At 32.4% G+C, this 18,291-nt stretch overlaps 1 protein-coding gene across 2 annotated transcripts; it reads right to left on the reverse strand.

Moving 5' to 3' along the window:
- Positions 1-12,071: 12,071 nt before the first annotated feature.
- On the reverse strand, positions 12,072-18,052 carry LOC110639693 (potassium channel KAT3). 2 transcript variants are annotated; one of them, XM_021790741.2, is made up of 13 exons: positions 17,690-18,052; positions 17,391-17,609; positions 16,119-16,280; positions 15,988-16,045; positions 15,563-15,880; positions 15,161-15,400; positions 14,873-14,971; positions 14,752-14,784; positions 13,741-13,926; positions 13,558-13,635; positions 12,965-13,034; positions 12,594-12,752; positions 12,072-12,378 (listed from the first exon to the last, which is right to left on the reverse strand). In XM_021790741.2, the coding sequence occupies exons 1-13, from the start codon at positions 17,863-17,865 to the stop codon at positions 12,275-12,277; spliced, it is 1,902 nt and encodes a 633-aa protein (XP_021646433.2). In that variant the 5' UTR covers positions 17,866-18,052; the 3' UTR covers positions 12,072-12,274. The 2 variants fall into 2 exon arrangements, with proteins under 2 accessions (XP_021646433.2, XP_058001747.1); XM_058145764.1 differs by lacking the exons at positions 17,391-17,609; positions 17,690-18,052 and adding an exon at positions 16,660-16,796.
- Positions 18,053-18,291: the final 239 nt, after the last annotated feature.

Genomic DNA, 18,291 nt, shown 5'->3' on the forward strand with positions numbered 1-18,291 from the left:
TATCACATTACTAAACCAATCAAATCACATATATCATTCATATTTATTTATAATTATCTAAACATAAAAAAGTTAAAAATTAAATCACATATTTATTCATAATTATATTATCATATAATAATTTGATTGACTTAGTTTACGGATTAATCAACTTCATACTTGATTCAATTAATTAATGAAGTATGATTGATTCAAACTTAAACCTTTGCTTCAATAAAATGAAAAAGTATGCCAATGCCTTTTCTGCAAGGCTAATATAATGCTTCATTGACATTTGATGGAAGAAATTGTAAAAAAATTGCCAATTGAAGAAAGCTATTCTTTTATCAAGCAAATTGGCATCAAACTAAACATATAAAAAAATAATAAAAAAAAATACAAATTCACTTTGATTAGAACAAAATACTGTCATAATAATTTGATATTGTGATAATAAAAGAAAAAAATTTAATTAATTATTGAAAATTAATATATTATAATAATATTATATTGTTAACGAAAAAGTAATAAAAAAATTATATATACAAATAAATAAATAACAAGTATATATAATGAGTATAAATAATATATAACGTAGATAAAAAAAAACTAATATATAAATCTATGCATGAACTTTTATACTTTTTTTAAAAAAAATTAATATTTAAAATTTCATTTTATTAATAAATAATTCTTTTATTCAAAAATAATTACATCACTCTATTCAAATTTTTTTGATGTATTTAGCTTCGACTCAAATTCTTTTATAAAATAATTTATCCATTTAAAATTTATATTTAAATAATTACTTTTAAAAATTTAGAAAAGCATTGTTTAAAATTAGAAAAGTTGATTTTTTTTAATTAGTTATTTTTAGCATTTTATATTTAAATAACTACATAATTTAACTATATATAATTATTTATTGTATAGTTATTTAATTATAATTATTCTAAAAATTTATATTTAAAATAAATAATTATTTAAAATAAAGTTTGAATTTTAAAAATAATTTGGGAAACATAATTATTTTAAATTTATAGGATGACCATTAAAAAATTAAAATTTTAAGGATTAAATTATTTATCGTAAGAATTAATGTATATTATTGATATATTTCAAAGATTATTATATTTTAAATGAAAATTAACGTTTTAATGATTTATAATTTAAAAGATGCAAAATTAATTAACCAGTCTTATTCAAATTTTAAAATACTATTTTATCAGGAATTTGATGATTCTTACTTGTAAAAATGGCATTCTGTGATCTGAATAAACATTAATGTTTAATTTTTTTTTAATTTTTATTTTAAAATTAATTTAGCAAATGAAAATTAATTTGTATTAAAATGACATAAATCGAAAACTACAAATTCCACAGAAAAAGCATTGGCTAATTTGCTTTTTACGTTCAAAAGAAAGTCAACAACCCATCAAATGTCCGAGTCCACTGCTTATTAACTCACATGCGAGCCCCCCACATTCGCCGGGAGGGCGTTTTCGTCATTTTACAAACATTTCCCCTCACAAAATTTCAATAATTTTTATAGCACATCCCTAAATTTTACTAGTGTTTCACTTTTATCCCTTAAATTTAACTTATTTCAAAAAAAATCTTAAATTTTAATTTTATTTCACAAAGCTCCATCTAACTTACTAAGCCAATTTTTAGTCTCAAGAAAATAATAAAATTATTTTTTTTATTTTTCTTCTCACACTAAAAAATATATAATTATTTAATTATTATCTTATTCCTTTGTTAGAAAGTGTTAACATCTATATAAATATAATAATGCTGATCTCCAAAATGGATTATTAAAAGGTGACAAGTGACGGTCTATTATATTTTTTCTATTTGTCAATTTTACCTTTATTTTATTGTTACTATTATTTAATATGTGACCTTTTAATTTTGTTTAATATTTTTCTTATTTTTATTATTAATAGCAATTAATATGTATTAAATAAAATTTATTAATATTAGTATTGCTAATGATTAATGTGACTTGTAACAACCCGATTTTTCTTAAATTCTATTTTCTTAAATTCAAAATATTATTTTTAATAAGATATTTTAATTGGATGTTATTTTTACATGCATTATTGTCACTATTATTTTTAATTTTGTTATTTGTAATATTATCTTTATCAAAAAAACAAATTAAAGTCAATTTATTAAATTAAAATAATAATAATATTTCTTTAGAGTATTATTATTTTTATTATTACTAAAGTTTTATTAAATTTAAATATAATAAAAGAATTTTGGACCTTATTGTAAATATCTAAAAAGTTTAAGGACCAATGGGATAGTTAAAAGTATTATATTGTATTATATTATATTATGAAAAAAAAATAAAAAAGTTGATTGAAGTGACTATTGGAGCTCCTTGGGCAGTGTGTGTGCATGGATTTGAAAAAAAAAAAAACAAATGCAAAACGGGCAGAACCACACCCGTACCCCCCCCCCCTCATTTCTCTCTCATCTCCTCCCCCACTGTCCTTCTTCCTCTCCTTCGGCGAGCATGGACCACCGTCTGCATCACCCACTAGAACATTTCTCCAACGACCTCCAAGGCTCCCCTCGACGACAGTGCATGTCGCCAGGCAGCAGAGAGAGAGAGAGAGAAAATGGGTCCTAAATTTTGAATACTCATATCCTACGATCCTAACGTTCAATTGGAGTGATTCTAGTGGCTATGGACTCTTGGTAGAGAGCTCTTTCAGGTGAGACCAACCTTGCTGGATTTGATAGCCATTTCCGACGCCTGCGAAGAGAGAGAAAATTCGTGTTTTGTAAATTTTTTGCCACTTTTTTGGAGATCTGACTGTTGGATCGAAAATCCGAGACCACAAGCATGCTCTACTCGATGAGAGCTTTGAGGTAATAAAAATTTCAAAATTTTTTGACACTGATAATTCGGTGAGTCCCACAGACTTGGCAATGATTTTTTGAGCCTTTAATGAGTTTATTTAATTAAATAAAAATTATGTTCTAACTCCTAGTGTTGTGGGCTTCGTGTAGGTATCTTCATTTTGTGAAAATTTGATCGACGCTCAGATCTGTAATTTCAGGAGGAGCAGACAAGCTGCTGGAGCCACTTCAGAATTGGGTTACAATTTTAGACCTCACCCCCATTTGCAGATGCCCCGGACGTGTTTCAAGAATCATAATTGGCATAGGTAAATCTAAATCCCAAATTTCCTTATTTACCCAGTGCTGAGTTTCGAATAAAAATTCATAAAATATTCATGGATAGTGAGAAAATTATAATTCCTTCAATAGCTTTATAACATTATTAAGGACTGCGAGGCAAAGTTTTAGAATTTTTAGAGCTCATTTGAGTATTTTTACAGAATGTTAGTTTTAGGGACCAAAACATAATTTTTTTATTTTGTGGGTTTTGCCCGGTTTGGAGAGCTCAGGAGGGGCCATGTGATGTTGATGAGATATGGATATGGGATTTGTGATTTAGAAGTGTTATTTGAATCACTTTGCAGGTTAAGTAGGTCTTAGGTATAGAGGGAACTCTGCCGGATTTTCGATAAAACTTAGGCTATTCTTTAACTCTTTAAAGTTTTATTTTAAGTAAATATTGATAAATTTGTGATATAATTTTTATGTGAGTCGGGTCAGCCTTCCTCCTTTACCCAGCCATTGCAGTGACTTTTGGAGTACTGTGAGTAGATATTAATTTTATTTATAATTTTAAGATTATTATATATTCAAGGCATGCTCATACATCACATATAAATATATGTATGTAGCTAAATACTAGGCACATGTTATATTGCATTTTCTTATTTGCAAAAATGGATGTGAATGTCGCGTTAGGGTAATTTCAAGCTGTGTGAGTGTGTCGGCATACGTGTCATGTGGTGTAATAGATATGGGTAGGGTGGACAAATTGGCTTGAGTTAGTCTTACTTGGGGCCCAATCCTTTTTATGAAAGTCAGGGTGAGTACGGCTTTGAGTTAATCTCGCTGACCACGGCATTTGGATTATTAAGGGAAAGTCTAGCTCGAGTTGATCTTGCTGGCAGACATTGGATTAAGAGAGCTGTATAGGAGATTAGCTTCCATATGTATATATTTGATGTGATATATGGGTGTGAGTGCTCCAAATTATTCTTTGTGCGAATATTATTTGAATTTAGTTGAATACATTGATATGTGTTGCACTTTCATCCTTGGGGACACATTAGTGCTAGGTAGTTGTAGAAATTATATTTAAAATCAATATCTTACTCTATGAGTCATACGCTCACTCCTATTCACCCTATTTTTCTAGGATACAGGAAGAGTTCTTTTTCAAAATAACCTGCTTCCTTCCTCCCAGGTTTATTAGTAGTTATTTATTTATATTATTATTTTCTAAAATTGTAATCTAGAACTCTGCATGTGTTAGCAGTAGTAATAATATTGTCAGGTACTATATAAATTTAAGTTTTGGTGTTTCAATAAATGCAAAATTTTTGTGATATTTAAAATGTTTGCAAATGGTGGTATCAGGATTGAGTTGGCTCTCCTAATTTTAATTTTTTATGGTATCAGGATTTAGTTGGCTCTCCTAACTTTATTTTTTTATGGTTATCAGATTGAGTTGACCTGAATAAAAATATAATATTTTATTTTATTTTATTCACATGTTAGACCTCAGTTCTTGGCCCTGGTTATGGATTTGGGAATAATAAGGCTTAATACGGGTCTTAGGGGCTTATACTCATCCAGGTCCTAGTACCAGTCTGGCCCATGGAATCGGGTCGTGACAAAGTTAGTATCAGAGCTTAGGCTCTAGATCATGGGAAAGAGTATAATTGGGAGTATAAAAGGAGTCTTTTTAGGTCACATGCGGAGTATAGGATCCTATTTCGTCTTCTTCTATAATTCCTTATTTATAGATTATGCGTTATTTCTCAAATAATATAAGAGTGCTTCAGTTAGTGTCTTGGTTTTCATGAAGTATGTAGAGATGTAAAATAAAGTTAGAAGACGTGTTGAGGTCTACCATGGGGAAACATATTCCGAAGAAATGTTGTGTTTCTATTATAGTGGGGATAAATGGTGTGCCTATCTAGTGCAAGGCACGAGGACAAAAAGATGATTTTTGACATTATAGCTGCCTTAGATGAGAGTGAAGCTACCACTGCTGGCAGTCATCGGTGGATGGCCCAGTCAGAGTAAATCCATGGTATCATTGGATTCAAGAGAGATAAGAGATCAGGAACCCTAGTTTGTTGGGACATACCATAGTAACTATATAATATTCTCAATATTTGTGCTGTAAGCTGCAGATTATGATACTAACATGGGATTATTGTGTAGAGCTGTGTGCTTCCCTGTAGTGTACCATGATAAGGGTGTTTACAAACAGCCTCTGTTTTGGTACAGTTATGTCAAGACAGGGTTCTATTTCTGCAGAAGAGTTAGGAAAACTCCTCATTAGGGTTTAAAACCCTTAAACTAGAATATCAAAGGTCGTAGTTGGATGATAACTAGAGTCAGTGACTTAGTTATCCTAACTTGAGTATAGAGTTATAACATAAGTAGTACGAGACTAGAGGTTTTTAGTATGGTTGTAGTGTAATGATGACACCTACTTAGTGGGATCATCTGATCGCCGGTATGAGATCGTTGGTAGTGTTGGCGTTACAGTGGACGTATTGCCTAAAGTTTAATGAAGATAGCACCTCTTTTGTGTAACAGTGGAGTACAAGTACGGCTCTACTCCGTGAAGAAGACTGGAGGTTATAGGTTATGAATAATATTCGTAGCCTGCGAAGTGGCATTCTAAGAAAGTTTACAATATAAAAAGAGACTCGATATCCTTGTATAGATATGGTAATACGGTAGAGGTAGTACCTCTTTTGCAGTCAATTATGCTACAGAGTATGATAATGTCTTCTCAGGAGAGACAGAAGAGTACCACTAATATAATAATCTATGGAATAATACCCTAAATGGGACTATAGTGTGATAGGAAATAGTGGCTTAGGTTACCCCCTTAAAGAGAGTATAATTTTCATTGTAAGGATTATAAGAGATCAGATCATGATGGATGCAGAGCTTTGGAGTAGTAAGGGAAAAATCCTGTAGATTCCCTCCTTGATGTATTAGAGGGTAGTTTATAGCTAAGTAGAGGAAAGGACAACGACAATAAGTCAATGAGAATAAGTCACAAAATGTCAGTAGATAAAAGGAATTATAGAAATGAAAATTTTAATAGTTGGTTTCAGATGTAACAGGAGAGAAATTCGAATGGCAGTGGAAGTACTAATCAGAGTGGTCAAAAGACCAATTCTGAGTAGTACAAAGGTAAATATGACCTAGCAGAGATACTAAAAAGTACATTTATCTAGCATAGCTATTAGGTTAAGAAGAAGAATGAAATTAGGGAATAAAGTAATCAAGGTTCTATTTTGGGTAAGATAAAAGAGATAAATTAAGGAGCAAACCGAATAGCAAAGAATAGGACAAGATTAGAAAAATCAAAGTGAGAAATAAAGTACATAAAGTGTCTTCCTGGGCAAGGTAAATAGGATGAACTGAAAAGCAATATTAGAAACCCCATAAAAAGATTACATGAGTGAGGATAGTTGTCAAGATATAGGATCCAGAAGTATAGAACTTAGAACAAGTCATAGTTCAGGCAGTGTCAGGAGCCAAAACATAGAGTTCAGAGTTACAGGATATGGATCAAACTCTGTCTATTCCTGTTCCCAAGATGGAGTAGATAGCACTAGAATAAGATCCATTTAAACTTCTAACAGTGTGAAGAAAGTTAGTTGAGGGATGCAACTAGAGCAGGTAAAAGCTATAGGATGTGCAATGGTATCTTGAACTATCCTATTAGGCAAAGGAGTGAATTAATAAGTAGTAAGTTAAATAAAAGTAAACCTAATGGTTTAAATAGGCATGACGAACAAAAAGGATGGTGGAAAATGGCACATAGGCTTAGGTCCAGAGAAGAAATGGTGAGATAGCATTTATGGGTCCTGTGATCAAGGGTTAGGTAAGCATTTTCAGTATGACCAATAGGGCACTTTATAAGGAAACATGAATGAAATAAGTGACATAACAACAGTAGGAGATAGAGTTAAAAGAGATATATATGAGTGATAGTCACAAGTCACTAAAAAGTACTAAGATAAGAGTTATGGCAGTAAGTATGATTGGAATCAATTTTGGAAAAGTTTGTTAGGGAGAGGTATGTTTTAGAATACAATAAGATGTAGGGATACAAAAGAATGAAGGTAGGCATAAAAGGTAAAAACGGAGTGTAAGTAAAGATAGTAAATCTTAAGATGATATGTCAGACAAATCGGTGGCACAACAGAAGGATTATTGCAATTGATATCTTATAGAAAGAGATGATGAAATTTCAAGAAAAAGACCAAGAGACATGAATTGAACATTATTCTACAGACAACAATGTGTTGTTAACTGTAGGAGGAGATTTCTCCTTCTCTTTAAGTTTAGCTCGTGCTTTTGGCTTTAGAAGACTACATAAGTAAGGGAAATTGTGTTAAGATGATCTAGTATTTAAGAATTTGATAGCAGCCACTCCATACACGTCTCCTTAAAAGGAAATGATGGTAAGGGTGTACCTAACATTAAGTATGAAAGGATGGTCAGAGTGGTGATAGGAGTTAAATTGAGGTAGTTACTAGGGTTTGCAACCCTTCTGAACTATAAGCTAGAGGAAGTACTATTTATGGATGAGTTATAGTGGATTAAATTATTGCTGATGGGTAAATTTGAGGCTGAAGTTTGAAGAGTTGTGGGCAGTATATATGGCTATATTAAGGAGAATGGACACATGAAGTATCTTGTCTGGAATTATGTCATAGCACAAATTTCCCACTGCCATGTTAGTTGAGGTAGAACTTATAGTTTCAGGGGCTCCTATCTAACCATGATGAGCAATTTTCTACAAAGGCTAGTAGGGAATGATAATGTTCAGAGGGTCAAGTTGGGAAAGAAGATATAAGAAGAATTTTTTTTATGGTCAATTACAAGTATTACATAATATGAAGGATGTGCTAATAGGAGCCAATTGTAAAGTTAGAATTCCAAAAGTAATGAAACTAGTAAACAAGATAGGACTAAGAAATAAAAAGAAGGTTAAAGTTGATGATGGGATGGACATCCTTGAAGGAAAAAGTATAAGGATGAGATAGGACAAAGGTTAAAGAATAAGTACAGTAGGTTAGAGAGATGTCAAAAATAGCAGAAACAGAAAAAGGAAGTGTATAAGATCCAAAGGACAGACGACTAGCTCAGTAGAGTTGGTCACAATGATGAGAATCAGAAGGAATAAATATGCTAGGGACACACTAAGAGATGTTTAAAACAAGTTAACGTGAGATGATAGATTAAAGGAATAGTGGAGCCTCGATCTATATGCCAATGTGTCAGAAGCATGCCACATAATAGGAAGCTTTAAAAAGAAGTCAAGATACTTCCATTCCAAAGAGGAAGTGGGAAATGATAAAGTTGCATTAACTGGGTTGTCAAGTACTACAAACACTTTTGTCATATAGGAGAAGATACCCAATTCACTTTGCAATGTTGATAGATGGTGTAGGGTACGCTTGGCACTTGGATGGAACTCTACATGACTAGTTATATAAGATGGACAGAAGTTGGTCTAAGGACCTTAGTAATGATATAAAATAGATTGAAAATTCAAAGTATCATGGGAGTGAGAAGATGCATAGGTGTTGACCATTGAGCTCATAGGACAAGTAAAGATTTCAAACAAGATGAGTATGATAGGTTCTATAGGAAAGCATTTCCTACGATAGTATAGGATAAGGAACATAAGTCATGTCTTTGGAGAGCAGAGATTGTTAAAACAGAGGAATGGAGACTGAAGTCACTAATAGACACGTTAGGGCGCAATGAAAGAGGGGTGAGTACCAAAGTTGATTGAAGTTATGAGATAGCAAGTCAAGCATGGTGGAGGTATAGTGAGTACTTGAGATGTCAAAAAAATAATCAATGAATAGTTAGAGGTAAGAGTTCTGCTACGGAATGATGATGACAGCTAGGATACTACAGCAGAGTCAAAAAAGCAATGAGTAACCACCTTCTTTTCCCTTGCACTTTTTGTTTAAAATTTTAGGACGAATTTTTCTTAAGGGGAGAAGAGTGTAATAACCTGATTTTTCTTAAATTCTATTTTTTAAAATTCAAAATATTATTTTTAATCAGATATTTTAATTAGATGTTATTTTTACATGTATTATTGTTACTCTTATTTTTAATTTTGTTATTTGCAATATTATCTTTATCAAAAAAATAAATTAAAGTCAATTTATTAAATTAAAATAATAATAATATTTCTTTAGAGTATTATTATTTTTATTGTTACTAAATTTTATTAAATTTAAATATAATGAAAGAATTTTGGACCTTATTATGAATATCTAAAAAGTTTAGGGATCAATGGGATAGTTAAAAGTTAAAAATATTATATTATATTATAAAAAAAGAAAAAAAGTTGATTGAAGCTCCTTGGGTAGTGTATGTGCAGGGATTTGCAAAAAAAAAAAAAAAAAAATGCAAAACGAGCAGAACCAGAGCCCCCCCCCCCCCCTAATTTCTCTCTCATCTCCTCCCCACTCTCCTTCTTCCTCTCCTCCGACGAGCATGGACTGCCATCGGTGACACCCACCAGACCACCTCTCCGATGACGTCCAAGGCTCCCCTTGACAGCAGTGCATGGCAACAGGAATACTCATATCCGGGGATCCTGACGTCCAATGAGAGTGATTCTAGCGGTCATGGACTCCTGGTAGAGAGCTCTTTTAGATGAGACCAACCTCGCTGGATTTTGTGGCCATTTCCAACTCCAGTGAGGAGAGAGAAAATTCACATTTTGCAAAATTTTGGCCACTTTTCTAGCGATCTGACCGTTGGATTGGAAATTCAAGACCATCGGCACACTCTACTTGGTGAGAGCTTTACGGCAATATAAATTTTATAATTTTCTTATACAAAAAATTTGGTGGATCCCACGAACTTCGCAATAATTTTATGAGCCTTTAATTAGTCTATTTAATTAAATAAAATTTATATTCTAGCTTCTAGTGTTATGGGCTTCACGTAGATATCTTTGTCTCTCGGAAATTTGATGGACACTCAGATTTACAATTTCGGGTCGAGCATACAAACAGTTGGAGCTACTTCAGAATTGGGTCACAATTTCAGACCTCGCCCCCGTTTTAGATGCTCCGAACGTGTTTCAAGTGTCAGAATTGGTATAAGTAAACCCGTATCCTAAATTCCCTTATTTACCTAGTGCCGAGTTTCGAATAAAAATCTATAAATATTCATGGGTAGTTAGAAAATTATAATTCCTTCAATAGCTTTATAACATTATTAAGGATCGCGAAGTAAAATTTTAGAATTTTTAGAGTTTGTTTGAGTGATTTTTATAGAATATTAGTTTTAGGGATCAAAATGTGATTTTTTGATTTTGTGGGTTTTGTCTAGTTTAGGAGGGGCCATGTGATGTTGATGAGATATGGATATGGGATTTATGATTTAGAAGTGTTATTTGAATTACTTTGCAGGTTGAGTATGTTCTAGATATAGAAAGAACTTTGCCAGATTTTCGGTAAAACTTAGGTTGTCCTTTGACTCTTTAAAGTTTTTTTTTTTTAAGTAAATATTAATAAATTTGTGATATAATTTTTAGGGGAGCCGGGTCAGCCTTCCTCCTCCAGTCTACTGCCACAGTGACTTTTGAAGTAATGTGAGTAGATATTGATTTTATTTACAATTTCAATATTATTATATATTCAAGGCATGCTTATGCATCACATATAAATATATGTATGTAGCTAAATACTAAGTACACATTATGTTGTGTTTTCTTATTTGCAAAAATCGATAAATTACATAAACTCACTTGAACTCTCTTGGATTAGGATCAGCAACGAGGCGTCGTAATGATTTATTTATAAAATTTCTAGGATCAAAAAACAGGAAACGATATGAAATACCTTTTTATCTGAATTTCTGTTTTCGTATAATTTTCTGATAATATTTGAAGACTGCTATTCTTAATTTGAAGGAAAAGGATATCTGAATCATAAATTTGTCATTATGTTTAGACCAAGAATTCCTGCGTAAATGTGATCTTAATGTCATGAATTTTACGGTAATTTCCATCAGAAAGCATAATACGAATTTGTGCTCAGCAGTTGCCTATTGTAAATGGTTCTTTTATGGACTGCTAATCATAGAGTTCCAAGATGTTAAGAGTCCAAAAAATCTCGACAAGTTTGTATCCATTCTGTGCTTACAATACACTTTAATTTTCACGCATGGACACACACAATTCATGCTAGCGTATACAATTTGCTATTCTTGGTATCCTATTTGTTCTAGTTGAGTCTGTTATGCTCATAATGTTTCTATGCTTGCCTATTTTTTGATTGTTTTATTAATACGCTTTTTATTTAATAAAATCTCAGGTTCAGGTTTTTTTTATTTTTTTCCCAGATATGTCACAGCTGGTTGAGGCGGCAATCGGGAACATGCTTAAGGGCAATGGTAATTAATTTTTTAGACTTCAAGAAAGAGTTTTATTTATGAATTATGCATTGATATTTTTCCCCTTTTCCTCATAAAAAATACAAGCACATGGTTATTTATGCTTCTCCACAGTTTGCGAACTTATATCTTTTATAGTATGTGTATTTTGTAATTTTTCCATTTCTTTGTGAACTTATTATATATATATATGTGTGTGTGTATTTTGTAATTTTTTCCATTTCTCCTTTTAGTTCTTTGCACATAGTTCATTCCTTATCCTTTTTTTTTTTGATGAATTCTCTTCAATGAAATTGATCAAAACTCTACTGGAATAATGGAAGAAATGGGCAAATGCAAAGATACTGCACTTCAGAGAAGAAAATCTTGGAGGAAGAGAAGGATAGATTTCAGAAAGCTGCTTTCACTGTGTTGGATATGCTCCACAACAGATGCTAAAGAACTGTAAGCTCAAAAATTTTGTTAATATTTAGAGTTTGAGTTCTAACATTAACACATACAGAAGTATTATGGCCAGTTGGACATACTTAATCACATAGTATTTGTAATTTTGTACACAAGCATAACAGACACAACACACCCAAAAAAAAAAAAACAAATACACAAGGTACATAATTTCTCGTTGTCTCATATTAGACAACTCAAACTTGATCAATGAGTTTGCAAAATGATCACTGAGAACAAAAATAATGTAGGCTGAAATTTAGTAAAAATATTATTTCAATTTTCAGAAAATAAATAAGTGATCATTCTCTCTTAAAGCAACCAAGTCTTCCACTTGTGAGCCATCCTCCATGAGAATTGTGTTTCCTTGTTTGCCAAACTTCTTTTCTGCATGAGTCACGTTTAAGAAAGTTCAAAATATATCACATTGGCCTTCCATTTTCTCTCTATTCTTCTAGTACATATACATGAAATCACAAGCTAAAAAAAATGAGATCATATAAGGCCCTACAAATATCCCAGAAAATAGATTTTTCTTACTTGCTAAGCTCTTTTATATTGATATTGAATCATTAATTAGTAATATCAGCATCTGCAAATACCTGCTAATCTAAAAAGATCTTCTATTGAATCAGGCAAGTGTATGAGCTTTCCCAATGTGTTGCTTTGACCTTCTGCTAGACTTTCATTTGGATGATGCCCATGGATTATCACCCTTATGCGATATTTGCTTGATATTGGACTAGAAGGTTCTGGTCTTTCTGCAAAATTATTAGATGAATCTTATACAGGAACCTTACATGATCATTAATTTTAGGGAGATCTATTTTTCTGCACATCGGAGAAATCAAGTCGTTGTGTCTTTGGAGAAAAAAAAAAGTCCTTGTGTCAAGCAGGAAAGTTGTTTCTGTAAATTGGGCACATTGTTAAGTATGAATAGCGATAGTTCAAGGCCCTCAGGCATCATTTTTACCTTCTACACTTGCATCTCTGTGAGAATTTAGTGCTGCAGGATTTTGTAGCTCCTCATTTGTTGCAGTGTGCTGCAAAGAACAGAAAATGACTTCTAGAGATAATAATACTAGTTGATCAGAAATTTTCTTGTCAAATATTGTTCCATACTGGCCATCATGAATTATTCATACCATGTTGAAGGAAGCGTGGAATGCTTAATCCCCTTGTATCATATTGCTCTAAGTACTGGTCCATAACAGCTGAATGAAAATAAAACAGTTTTTCCCCCATTTCCTGCTTCTCTCTCTCTCTCTCTCTCTCTCTCTCTCTCTTTCTCATCCTCTCCCTGTATAATCTGACGCGTCTATAGTATATTAATATTCTTTCATTCTGAAATTCAGAATGGTAAAACATACCATTCTAGTGGTTGAAATGAATCTGGTATGTAAATAAGAATGATATTAAAAACTTTGGTTAAGAGGGTCTCCAAGGCCACAAGATTCTCTGCATATCTGTTGATTAAACAGATTCTTTTGCAGCCAGATGCTCAGATCCCTTCTCCTAACAAATGATTTGTCTGACACTAGTTATATCAGTCAGATTAATAAATACCTCTGCATTCATGTCACCCAGCAATTCCATCAGGAAGGGTATTTCTTCTCGCATCTCTTGTTTTAAGCCCTTCAAGTACTGAAAACGAAGAAATCAGCATAAACACATAAGCTTTAGTTAAATACAAAGTCTGAAAGTGGTTGTAATTGGTATGGTATGAGTATGCAAATAATTCTTCTAAACCTGAACAAAGTTGGAGATAATTGTTTTTCCTTCTTCACTTTGTGGCTGCAGCATTTGCTTGAAATGGTGATGACTCATCCTGATGACCTGGGAAAGCCTCTTGGTCCTAACTGTAAAAGGTTGTGGGATATTGAAAATAACTCCTATTTCTCCTGCCATATCTGCAGCCCCTAGTTTTGACAAAAACTGAAGAACTCTTGTCAGCATTGATAAAGGTTTGTTAATTGCACATCATTAGGATAACATGCTTCAGTTAGCTCTCTTATATGTTTTTTCTTTAAAAGCTCAGAAACTTGAAACACTGGAATATATTGAGATTTGTGCGCTATAATTGAGTGATTGAGTGATGTGATTAAGTGCTGAAATTGTGTGCTGTGAATATCCTGTAAAATGTGTGATGTAACCATTCTTAGATTGTGCCTAACAGTATGTATGTACCCAGATGATTGAAGAAATCATCAACCTCTTTTTCTGCCAATCTCTTCTTTTATTTCTTTTCTTTTCTTCCTTTAATGGAATGCATAACATGAACAAGATCCCTTAAAAAGTGGTCTGTATTTTCTTTGTTGCCTCTTATCTTAGGAGATATTGCTCTAATAACTTATTGTTTTGCATCAAGAGATGTTATAGTTGATTGAATTTTTTTTTTTTTTTTTTATTTTTAATTTTTATATAATGACTGTTGATTTCATTCCTCAGCATCTTGTTGATATTAAAATGTGATCCTGTCGTGAGATATTATGTTTTGCGGATTTGTTTCTAACTGTGTGTAAACCAGAGTTCTACTTTAAACCAGGTTTCCAACTCTGTATATCATAATTCCTTGGTTAAATAGAACTGCAGGGTAAACCTATGCTCTAAGTGTCATCTTTGCGTATGAAGTATTCATTCAGATTGTTATATACTGTGGAAAGCTAAGCAAGTTGTAGATGAGTGGTTCTCACGCAATGGTATGAGAAAATGAAATTTCATTCAGGAAGTAGTTTGTTGGTTACATATATTCAGAAATACCTGCTGTGTTCCATTCTTGTGCGTCAGCACATCCTGCAAAATGAAATACAGCACAGATTTCACATACAGGAGTACATAGGATTGATTGTCTGTGAGTAAAAAAAAAAGAATGGAGCCATACCACTTCTCCAGACACCAAAATGTAGAAATCTGTTGGAATCTCATTTTGCAAAATGATTTCCACCTTGGGTGGATAGTATTCTGCTTTCATCTCTGATATCTGAAAAATAAATACAAGATGTTCCTGAAGTTACAGTTACTTCGGTTGCCTGCATGCATTAATCATAATCACCATTCCTACTATAATTACTGTTTTATTTATTTATTTAGTGTATGATGCAATTTCTTACGTGTTTGTAGCTGTAGCATTACTGATATAAATTCTATGGAGAGCAAAGGATGTATTTACCAGTTGGGTAATGAGGTCTTCGGAGACTCGTTTGAATAGATAGCTGTTTTCAACAGTGCTACGGAAAAGATGCTGCGCAATGCTGGATCTTATAGCTTTTGGTAGGTCCTCTAACACTTCTTCTTGCTGTAACTCTGCTGTCTTGAATTTTAGTTGCATGTGTGCCAGCATTTGATCTTTCAAGCCTTCTGGGAGTCTATTCTTGCTTGCATATCTTAATATCTCATTGATGCTATCCCTCTGTCAAACCATTATCCACAGTAAACATCAATAATTAAGAACAACATTTTCTAGTTATGGTCCATTTAGTATGTTCGAGCTGTTGGATTGAGAGGTAGATGAGATGTGATGCTAATTCGAATTGCAGGGTAATAGCAGTCGAGTGAAATAGATGGAGTTTACCATGACTAAAGTTCGAAATGCACTGTGGACAATGAGATTTGTCATGTTTCCAATTATATAAGCAGTGAGACCAATGTTGAATAGCATATAAAACATATTGAAAATCTTCTCTCCTGTATTGACTGCATGCAAGTCTCCATAGCCAACAGTGGTGAGGGTGACAATTGACCAGTAAATGGAATAGATGTAACCTAGCCATATGCTTCTGTGTTTGAAATCATGGACCTGAACTCCAATCCATGTATTTTCTGGATTTTTATGATGGGCAGCCAGCCAGAAGTAGAAGCATCCTGCTGAGTGCACTGCAAATAGTGTAACCTGCCTTGGATTGAAGAGAAAACTTGATGGGAAAATCTTACAGATATCGACTAACGAAGGGTGCTCCAATAATTGGTGGGAAGAAGGAAAAACATAAAATTGCTTACACTAACTAGTTTAAAGAGTCTTGTAAAAAAGTAGCTGAAACGTGTGTCTTTCTCTAACCTGGAGAAAATTCAAGTCATGATAAGTTCGGGTAAAATGGCAAACCTTGAGATGTATCATTTCAGAAATTTACCTTTCAAAGAGTTCGCTAACCCGCCTAAGTCGCCAGAGACGAAGCAGGTTGAGAATCCCAAAGACGTCAGCTTCACTCATTTTGCCAGTGAAAATCCTGTATATGAGTTGAAATGGAAGGGTTGAGGCTACGTCCATGGGCAACCATAAGCTTGTGATATACCTAAAAAAAAAAATGCAATTAGAAATCAAGTTAGAAAAAAATTTAATCTGCTTGATTTCAAACTTGAATTAGAATTTTTAGGAAAAATGAAATATTCAATTAAGTTCAATTCAACTTGAAGTCAAATTTAAGCATTACTCGCTTTAATTATATTTTGCTGTAATAGAATTCAAATTTTCGAAAGTAAATTTATTTATGGCTCTAAATGTTATATTATGCACCCATTTTAATTTGACAAATTGCTAATTAATCTATTCGAAATTGTGAATTGAATTGTAATATTATGGGAATTGAATCTAAATCAATAGCTTAGGGCACTCCTGCGAGGTATCCCTTGGCTATTTGTAGAAATTCTTATTGGATAAAGATGGTTCTATACTTGGAAATTCTACCAATCTGTATAGAGTAGGAAAGCATTGGTAATGATGAGGATAATGTGTGTTAGTATATCAGGAAAATGCTAAATTTCAGCCACATAAGAAAAAAGCTTGGTGACAAACTTAATGCAATTGCCTATGCCTGCATAAAATGACAGATGCCTTGTAGCTAAAACGACTTTTTAAAGACAAAACAAAAGATGGAGGTAGCAAAGTCTTGGTAATATTGGCTTGTTTTATAATAATAATAATAATAATAATAATAATAATAATAATAATAATAATAATAATAATAATAAAAAGATGATAGTCCACATGTAAAATGGAAATGAGAATATTTAGTAAGGAAATGTGGATTTTACTTTGGAAATCTTCTTTTTTTTTAACGTGGAAATGTTATTATTTAATTTATCTATTTTTAACAATTAAAACTAGCTATTTCGCTTTCTTATTTTAAAAAATAAATTCTTTGCTTTTAGTGTCTAGTTATTTTAAGCGTTTAGTAGGAGTTTCATAAAATTTTTTAATTAGAAAAATATAATTATATAGTTATTTATTTTTTAAATTATAAACTATTTAATTTTATAATGATAATTTGTCTAATAAAAATACATTGATTAATTAATATATTTTTCAAACAGAAAGAACTAAGTTTTAGTCAATTTTATCAAAATAAAAGAACAAAAACAGTAGCTTTCCTTTTATTTATTTTACATATCCATATAGTAATTACCTGAGTGCAATTTTCTTGTGATCATCAACAAGAAGATAGCTAGATTTGTCCAAGTAAGCCACAAAGAAAGTGAGGAAAATGTCAGCAGCGAAAAAGGCATCAACCACCAAATCGACGGCCATAAAAGCACCACCGGTGGCCGCTTTCTTGAAAGCTAGCTCAAACGGAGACGCCCATGCGGAGTATATTACCAATACTACAAGGAACGTCTGCCACCACCTGTTCCACAACTTCTTCTTTAATATATATATATATATATATATATATATTCTCCAAAAATAAATAAAAAGAAACCTTACCTGTATCGACGATCATATGGAGCGATGACGCCTTTCCTTAGCTGCAAGTGTCCTTCGTCAACAACGGTTCCAAAAGCTGGCAAAAGGCTGCTTGAAACTGAGGCTAAATTTTTCATCATTTCGCTGCTTGATCGCCGCCGGAACAGCCATGGCAGCGGCGCTCTTGTTTCTGACATTCTTGAATTGGCCGGCACAGCCACAGAGAGAGAGAGAGAAAAGTTGTTTTCCTTTGATGGTTTGGGCAGTGGAATATTGTGCTGACGGAGAAGGTGGCGAGGAGCTTTCACAGGTCAATATTTTATACAGTAAGTTGGACTAAATTGATATGAATAATGTTTTTTTATAGGCATTCGCACACGTAGATCAATGATAAATAATGCATTGATTAAAATGTATAATTTTAAAATAAAATAATTAAATGAAAGTCACAGAAGAGTTCACGTTTACCTTCCAAATCCCAAATTTCTTCTACTAGTAAAAAAAATTATAATAATGATAAAGAATTAAGTATTTTTAGAAAAAAACATGGATAATTTCATCCTAGAAAAAAAATTATTTTACTGTCATAACCCAAATTCTGGGCGTGACCGACATTAAGACTT

This window comes from Hevea brasiliensis, chromosome 4, assembly GCF_030052815.1.
Source record: "Hevea brasiliensis isolate MT/VB/25A 57/8 chromosome 4, ASM3005281v1, whole genome shotgun sequence".
Lineage (NCBI taxonomy): Eukaryota > Viridiplantae > Streptophyta > Magnoliopsida > Malpighiales > Euphorbiaceae > Hevea > Hevea brasiliensis.